Below are 8,978 nucleotides of genomic sequence, written 5' to 3' on the forward strand. Positions count from 1 at the left end.
TGATTCGGGTTTTTCCTAGTTGCATCTTTTTGATGGTGTAAATATCTCTATATTAATATCTTTGTTTTGGAAAATAAAAACACTAAGCCTATTATGAAAATTGTCTTATTTGGTGACAAGGGTCCTGTTGATGACCAGACCTTGAGTTTGGTATATCTGGCAAGGGGAGTAGCCTTAAAATTTGTTTGGAAATTAGAAATGAGGTGACATTTGGATGGGATCCCATGTTAACTCTAATGGATAGACGTAGAGACATTTTGGATTCCCTTAATACTTTGACTAGGAAGTTAAGATCTAAGCATTGGATCTTCAAGCTTTTATGTAGAACTCGTTAAATGCTCTCTCTAACCTAAAGCACACGAGCCACTTCCCTCTAACAGGATTGGCTTTATGTGGCAGTGGGAACCCCAAGTTTTTCCTATCAGAGATGCAATTGGAAGCCTTTTTTTGGTTGAAGGAACACATCCACCTACATAAGTAGGTAAGAGTAAGGTAAGCTTCGATACCAAATCGATGATCTCCACATTCTCCATGGACCCATCTCCTCCACTTGCTGCAACCTGATGAAGAAGAATCCTAACATGTGCCACAAGTAGTTGCAATGGCTCTACGTTCAATCTGGTGGGCGTCAGCTTGGAGCCATATGCCCTTACGTCATTGGAGGAGGCAAGTTCTTAGAGGAACCCTAAAGAGACCTCCTCATGTGCCTGGCTTCTGTGGCTATTACTTTTGGTGATACTTGTACATCTTTTACACACCCAGCGATATAATGTTTTACTTTATTTTTAAAACAAAAGAAAAGCTAAAACCTCTCTTATCGTAGTATGTATCTCTTAGCGTAGAAGTACCGTACCGTGTAAGCTATTTTTCGCGCTCATGTCATCGATGATGGAAGAACGAAAAACAAAGTCGGACGATATCTAATCTAAAAGTAAATTAATTGGGAAAACAAGAAAGAAAGAAAAGCCAGGCTTGGCGCTATGTTATAAACTGTGTGTATGTGTGGGAGATTTATTATATTAGGATGCGATTCGTGTTCTGAAGAAATTCTCGCTGGACTTGCCAATCTGGGCGCGCGGATTCTTGCTCAAAGAAGAAGCGCCGAAGCTCTGCTCGCACAAACAAAGCAATCAACAGCAATTACCTAATCGCTTGTGTAATTGGGCACGAACCCACAACCAGAAACAGGTCATTGCAGTTTGTTGGGTTCCTTGACAGCGTCGCGAAAAATTCGTGGGCTCCGGTCTTTTATCCTGTCGGAGTCGCTGCAAATCGTGGGCAGTGATCCCTTTTCCGTCTACGGCTCGTTACAAGTATTGGGTCCGTTGATCACACAGGGAACAGAGGGAACCGAGTAACGAAGCAGCAGGCTTTTCTTATTCTGTTTTTTCAAATCAAATCAAACCCTTTGCTGGTTTTCTTCTTCCGATGGGTTCTGGCCCGGGCCCCAATGCTTCCCCCATGAGGAGACTGGCTGTCCTTGCTGCACACTTAGCAGCTCCTGAGTCGGAGACCGAAGCCAGCATCCAACGATCCAACACCATCTCGCAACCCGCCACTGGCCCGCGCTCACTTACCGTCATCGACAACAGAACTGGCAAGAAGTATGAGGTGCCGATCAGTGAAGGAGGGACCATTAATGCCTCCGAATTCAAGAAGGTAACGATAAAAAAAAAACGAAAAAAGGAGTTTGTTTTATGTATGCAAAAAAGGATGAAACTGTGTTTAATCAATTGAAGTGTTAACGAAATTTTCATACTTTTCGGATGCTCGCTGATTCTTAAGGTCTTAATACCATGTTTTAATAGACTGATTCTCTAGTCATGTGATGGGTGGCCATAGCAACGTAACAGACGAGATGTTACTATGGTGGCCCCGGAAAACTATTCATTAGAAAGATGCTTGTTAGTTCGCAGGCTTCGAATCGGTTTCCGCTTGAGGATATCATTACTACCTAGGACTGAATTTCGTTACACTTTCCGGATGTTGAAATCCTCGAACGTTGAACATAATTTCCCCATGATTACTGCTTTTCTTTACGGTGTCCCACTGGTGTCGACATTGAATATCCAACTTCTGTGAATCTAAAGTTAACCATGTGGAAATGTTTTTGAAACTACGGGTGGACATAATCTGGTGGGCTAAACATGTAATATTTGCTCTTGAAAGAATTTACGCATTTAGTTTTGTTGCTGGCAGATCACAGCAGGAGATGGCACTGGTTTGAAGCTTTATGATCCAGGCTATCTCAACACAGCACCTGTACGATCATCTATTTCGTACATTGATGGGGACAAAGGGATATTGCGTTACAGAGGATATCCTATAGAGGAGCTAGCAGAAAACAGCACATTTACAGAGGTGGCTTATCTCTTGAGTAAGTGTTTTTGTGGATCTCAAAAATTTGTGTGGGGGAAATTTGGTTGACCTTCATCGATCCTTTGCATATTCTTTCAACACAGCTGGTGGGAAAGCATGGCTTTCTGGGTTAGGCAATTGAACCTTACTTGTTCTTCTTCAGTGTATGGAAATTTGCCAAACAAGGAACAGTTATTAAGCTGGGAAGCAGCCATAGCCCAACATTCAGACTTACCAGAAGGTGTCCTGGTATGCTTATATGTTTGGTTACTATTTTCTGTGTAATGTGAGCATGTCTTGCAAGTATCAAGATTCCCTCATAAGCAAGTGCTGTATTTTTAACAATTAATCTATTTAGACACATACGTGTGAATTTCAGAAGCTAGACATTAAAATGTAGAAAGTTATTAACTTATTCTGTGTAATTGGTGCTTTAGACTCAGATCCCATGTAGGATGAGGCCAAAAAATTTTGATACTGTATTGATCACACCCTGTTTGCATATATTTCAAATGTGACCTATCAACATGCCAAAGACATCCCTTGCATGTGGCTCATAAGGCATATGTGAGTAGAAATGTTGCTTGGTGTTGGTCTTTTGATCTACTAGGGATTAGCTATGCCAGATTTGGCTGCTCTGCAATGATTGGTGCGTTCCCTTAAAAATAGTAGTTTGAAAAGGTTTGGGGCACCTCCTAAAAGGGGAATCAAGTTTGACAGTATCAATGTTGACACATGGTGGTTAACCCAGGAGACTTTACAACGTACGTGGACTTTACATGGGTCATAGAAATATGAAGTCAATAAAACCAATGAACAATCACCCAAGGCTGTGAGGCTATATGCAGCAATAAAATGTCTACAGCTGATCTTCTGTGGCCTATAGCCAGTTTATTGTGCTTGTGTTTTACAGATACTTTTTGCTACGACTCATTGCAATGTTATGTAATATTTACATTCTGATTGCTGCTTTGCTTTATTTTTTGTGATTAATTAGCAGTCTCTGGGTCTTTCATGGTGCAGTCTGTAATAGCAGCTTTGCCACAAAATGCCCATCCTATGGGGGCTCTTGTGGGGTCGATCAATGCATTGTCATCGTTCCATCCAGATGCAAACCCTGCCTTTAAGGTCATATACAAATCTATTCACAGAGGTTTGATTTGATTTTGTCAACTTCTCTCTTATATGTCCTGGTAATGCAGGGACAAGACCTTTACAAGTCCAAAACTGTTCGAGACAAGCAGATTGTACGTATACTTGGGAAGGTATTATTTTGGGCATAACTTCAACACAATATAGCTTCATTCGATGACCTTCTCTTCTATTTGGGTTTCTTTCCCCAAAGTTGGACATTGTTTGTGCAGTAATGATTGTCGAATGCTTTCATAGGTGCCAACTTTGGCAGCTGCAATCTACTCACACATGAATGGAAGGCCTGCAGTGGCCTCTGCAAATCAACTTTCTTATTCTGAGAACTTCCTGTACATGCTTGATTCAAGGTAATTGTAAGTTTGCAGAGTGATAAGTATATTTCGAAGGTTATTGGAAATGTTTCCAGAGTATCACTGTAGTGATGACAGTTCATGTCTGAGTATCATTAGTTTCAAGAGTATCTCTAGTAATGTGATTGTTCATGCGATAAACTGACTTCTTGACAGCATGCATTGATTTCTAATGTACATGTTGAGAACACGTGCTTCAATTTTTAGGATGTTTACATATTTTAAGTATACTCTGAGAATGTCCTGTATATGCTTGCTTCAAGAGGTAATTATACTTCCAAGGTTTTTGGTAACCATTGTTTGTAGAATATAGTTTGAGTATCATTAGTAATGTTTTATTTGTATCTGATAAGCTATATTTGACTTGTGCTATATTGACATGTTTGACAATTGACAGGGGTAATCCCTCTTACATCCCCAATAAGAGAATTGCTCGTGTAATAGACATCCTCTTCATTCTACATGCTGAGCATGAAATGAATTGTTCAACAGCAGCTGCACGACATCTTGCTTCCAGGTTTCCCTTTGGCTGAAGAGTTTAGCGAAGTTTTTGGTCTCTCTGGAACTTTAAGTAGGAGCTTAGAGTACATTTGGCTCTGCACACATAGTTGTTAGATTGTACATTCAAGGGTTAACAGTTATAGATAGTGTTAATGGATAGTACCTCTTTTTCGACAAAATAGGAACATGTAAATTCATAATGCATTAGCTTGAGAAGGGTGAAACTGTGCAATCTTTGTTTGGTTTCCTTTCCCTTCCAATATTTGTCTATCTTGCAGTGGAGTTGATGTTTACACTGCCATTTCGGGAGCCACTGGAGCTTTGTATGGCCCTCTGCACGGAGGCGCCAATGAGGTCTGTTTTGATATCTATGTTTGTGTGCTGATTGAATTTTAAAAGTCTTCAGGGTCTCTTGAGCAGTGAATTTCTTTTGGAATTACAGGCAGTTCTTAAAATGCTGAGTGAAATTGGCAGTGTTGATAAGATTCCTGAGTTCCTTGATGGTGTAAAGAACAGGTAAGAAAGAAGGTTTTTTGTTTCTTTGATTAGTTTTATGGATTCTATGCAGGAAATGTTTGTGAAGTTGATTCTTTACTTGCACATGTTCCTTTTAGTCCCTTCTAGTAGTGCCCTTACAAGGCATCTTAATAGAGTCCTAGATGCAATTAACTTTACATTCTCATGCCAGGAAGCGGAAGATGTCAGGTTTTGGGCATCGGGTGTATAAGAATTATGATCCTCGAGCCAAGGTAAGTTAGAAATAAGTTGTGTTTTTGTGCCTTTATATAATTCTAGTTACTTATTCAATCTCACATTATTGTATCCAATGTGACAGGTGATTAAAAAGCTTGCAGAGGAGGTCTTCTCCATAGTTGGACGTGATCCTTTGATTGAGGTTGGTTTTTGGCATTATTTTTTCTTAAAATAAACTTGAATGGTCAAAATTTACAAGTAAGGTTTTACTGGTTCTATTATTGTAGGTGGCTGTAGCATTGGAGGCAGCTGCACTCTCTGATGAATATTTTGTATCGAGAAAACTTTATCCAAATGTTGATTTCTACTCTGGTCTAATATACAGGTAGTGTGCACGATCTTTTCCATACTGTTTGAAGATAACATGTTACAATCAGATAGGTAGTGTGCAGGATCATTTTCATACTGTTTGCGGTTAACATGTTACAATCAGATAAGGTGGTTACCCTGGTTTTCAATTCGTCAAACTACTACTTTTTGTTTTTGCTTCGCACTGACACATTGTTTGTACATGTTTGTATGTATGTTCTGTATGTGTACAGAGCTTTAGGTTTTACTCCGGAGTATTTCACAGTGTTGTTTGCTGTGCCCCGCATGGCGGGCTATTTGGCACACTGGAAAGAATCTTTAGATGATCCTGACACAAAAATAATGCGTCCTCAGCAGGTTGGTCACTTTTGCTCAAGTTTTTCATCTTTTGCCCCCAAGTGTTTCTTCTTTGTTTTTTGAAACATGATTGGTGTTTACCACTGCAGTGGTATACTGGCATTTGGCTACGCCACTACACTCCTGTCATGAGCCGGCCATTACTTGTGAATTATGAGGATGAGAAGTTTGGTGAAATATATATTTCCAATGCTACAAGGCGCAGGAGGGCAGGGGTAGTTGCCTAAACATTTCACTCAATTGATTTGCTCTATTCAGTGTTGAGTAATGCCTTTCTGCTTGCCAGTCAAAAATTGGCTGGCATGATATAGCTGCTTAAGTGCATATGGCTGTTCAAAGATTGCTGTTTGATTGGCGTGTTCATATATCTGTATTCAAGCCCCCATGCACGGGCAATTTTTCATGAGAATAATACAAATTATCTGACATGGGAAAGCTTAGTCAGAAACTAGATGGCTTTCTTTGGACTCTGATCTTCATGGCTTGTCTGAGGGGTTTACTTGGTGCAGGATTATATTCTTTCGTTGCGTTTAAACACATGCTAGGAATATGAAAATTAAGATTGGTAATGTGATGGGAATGCTGGTTTTGGCAAACTTAAATAACTCATTTAAATAAAGTGAGAAGAGATGGGCTAATAACAATCAAGATTCAAAACTGAGTGGTAACGTGCTTCCCATGGAGAGAGTTGAGAGGAGCAAATAAGCCCAGTGGCTTTACATGATTAAGCATATAAGATTAAAGGCACTAAAAAAAGTTGCAAACATAAATGTTAATTACAACTCTTCAAATGCTCAAAGAGCAAAACCAATTCTTTGCGAGGCACTCTCTTGTGGTGGCTTTTCTTTCAACATGGAGGTAAGACTGAAACTCTTTTTTCAATGTTGAGGGTGGTTTGTTTATTTTTTAATATATAATGCACAAATTTGTATTTATATTCAAATTTGCAATTACCAAAAGATGTAGCTCATAAATATCCCGCCAATTAAATGTGAGGACACCCATTGGCCCTTACAAGTTTCTTACAAACTATTTTGTGAAATGGAAACTTGTGAAGTGTTTTGTAAAGTGGAGACAAATGGCTAGAGCTTTCAAAGACTATTATCTTTGTAAGCTTAATTCGTCTTATTTGAAGAAGAGCTATATGTAAGGGCACCTTTTTTGGGAACCTTTAGGCAAGCCTAATGAGAATGGACCGAATCTAGTTCCAAGGCTTCAGAGATTCATCCTCCAAGTTGCAATCATCGCAAACAAAGTATTCTAACAAATCCTAAAATGGATGCACCATAGATTCTTCTTGCCATGTTTGCATACATGCCATAAAGGTGAGATAAATTGCCCTCATCTTGATTTTTATTGTCAATGTATTCATTAATACCTTTCACAACATGAATTTAAGCTCAATTGAACTTTGCACATGCTTAACTCTTTTCTTTCGAGTAGACAATTGTTTCTTTCATGAGGTCAATGTCTTGTAAAGATGACTTAGAGACTCTGACTTAGAGACTCTTTTTGGCTTGCATTTTCGAAGAAGACTCCTCTTTGGGATAAACTAAGAATTTCATTAAGTGATATTTGAAGACTCTGAAAATGAGGCAGCCAATTCTTTGTCGAACGACAGCTGATCAAGTTCACCTTTCTCCCACGAGTTGAAAGTTTCCAAGTTATATTGGAAAACTTAAATCTTGATTGAGGAGTGCTTCTTTTCATTTTTCCTTCATTTTTTCTAGAATAATAACAAGCTACATTCACCTCGTTTTCCCTTGCATCCAAAATATGTAATTGCCTTTTTATCCCTTTTGAATAGATGGCTTTTAAGAATGTGGGATTAGTATAGGTATAAAAGAATGGAGGGCCATAAGCTTTAGGAGAAGTGTAGACTTCCTACACTACATATCATCCCATTCGTCTTTGCTCTTGGTCTCTATAAGAGAAGGGAGCCACAAATTCACCTAGCATTGAGGTTTGAATCTATAATATTTTAATGGCTTTTCTTTGAGGACTAGGGCATCTCACCATTATAGTCTTGGCCATAGACTCGTAGGCAAGGTAGCTTTTGAAGTCGGATAGCCCAAGGTTGTTGATCCACCTTCACATGTGTGGATGTGCTTGTGTGTGCATGTGTATGGGCTTTTATGTGTACGCATGCACCTGCGTGTGTACATGTATTTGTAGATGGAGCAATATCTTGTGCTTTTGTTGTAGCTCTCTCTTGGCCGGGATGTTTTTCTCTAGTCTTTTTCTAGGTACTTCCCTTGGACTTGCATTGGTGATTGCCTTTTAATCCTCTCAAAGAATGAGACACAATTGATAGGCTTTATCTTTGAGCATCTCCAATCCAAAGTCTCCATCATTCTTCTTAATAGTATGATTAAATCCCAAGGAAAGGAGTGTCGTAACTAATAACCTTTGAAATTCCACAAGAAGTCTTGAATTTTTTTTTCCATTTTCAACTTGAGTGATTTGTTGAAATCAAAGATAGCAAATATATTAAGTTTAGAGGCAAAGAAGATTATCTATATGCTTTGGCCAAGACTATAGCTTATAGCCATTGTGTGTTTCTTCATGCATATTTAGACTCCCTAAAAGGGCAATCAATTGAACTTGCAATAATTATTGATTTACTACCAACCCATCTAGGCCAAAGGATTTGCTTGACTTCAACTTGAAGAGTACAAATTCAAGGGCTTGGCCTTGTGATAGTGTTTGCACAACTTGGTCATGCATACTTGACTCACAAAACCAAACAAAATAAAAAAGTACAAATTCAAGCTCCTTGATTAAGAAAGGTCTATCCATAAGTGATCTCCAAGATAAAGCATAAGGTTGATAAGGTAGGAATTTCGGCACTTTGAATAATTTCTTCTAAAGATGAGCTTTAGACTTGCTATACTAGTAGCTGTTTTATAAAAGCCTCGATATAAATTGACCAGTAAGCATTAGGGTAAAGCTCTCCACTACACTAATATTATTTCTTTAGCATATCATTAGCAGTCCTCTCTCTTCATATGTTCCTTAATTCACATTATAGAGGGGTAATTTGAATCCCACATTTTAGTGGCATATAGTATCATATGTACACATGTGCACGTGCACACATTTGCACACCAAAAAAATTAGGTAACTTGTGCAATTTGAGCAGACCCTAATGTATTCTACTCAATTGAAGCTCTATGGTTGGTTTGATGCTTTTGGAAT

The 8,978-nt window shown here is 38.8% G+C and overlaps 1 protein-coding gene across 1 annotated transcript; it reads left to right on the forward strand.

Annotated features, from left to right (window-relative positions):
* Positions 1-975: 975 nt before the first annotated feature.
* On the forward strand, positions 976-6,228 carry LOC148040272 (citrate synthase 2, peroxisomal-like). The gene is made up of 14 exons (XM_087698072.1): positions 976-1,659; positions 2,200-2,377; positions 2,522-2,607; positions 3,382-3,486; positions 3,561-3,623; positions 3,748-3,857; positions 4,258-4,377; positions 4,640-4,715; positions 4,804-4,877; positions 5,050-5,110; positions 5,197-5,256; positions 5,342-5,439; positions 5,657-5,780; positions 5,870-6,228. Exons 1-14 carry the CDS (start codon positions 1,429-1,431, stop codon positions 6,005-6,007), a joined length of 1,524 nt encoding a protein of 507 aa, XP_087554198.1. The 5' UTR covers positions 976-1,428; the 3' UTR covers positions 6,008-6,228.
* Positions 6,229-8,978: the final 2,750 nt, after the last annotated feature.

This window comes from Lygodium microphyllum, chromosome 2 (genome assembly GCF_053477565.2).
Source record: "Lygodium microphyllum isolate KBCC chromosome 2, Lygodium_microphyllum_v1.1.10, whole genome shotgun sequence".
In the NCBI taxonomy this organism is placed as follows: Eukaryota; Viridiplantae; Streptophyta; class Polypodiopsida; order Schizaeales; family Lygodiaceae; genus Lygodium; species Lygodium microphyllum.

Coding starts and splice junctions, on each gene's coding strand:
- LOC148040272 (XM_087698072.1), top strand. CDS start 1,429: ATGGGTTCTGGCCCGGGCCCCAATGCTTCCCCCATGAGGAGACTGGCT. Junction 3,487..3,560: donor ATGCAAACCCTGCCTTTAAG/GTCATATACAAA, acceptor CTGGTAATGCAG/GGACAAGACCTTTACAAGTC. Junction 5,111..5,196: donor ATTATGATCCTCGAGCCAAG/GTAAGTTAGAAA, acceptor CCAATGTGACAG/GTGATTAAAAAGCTTGCAGA.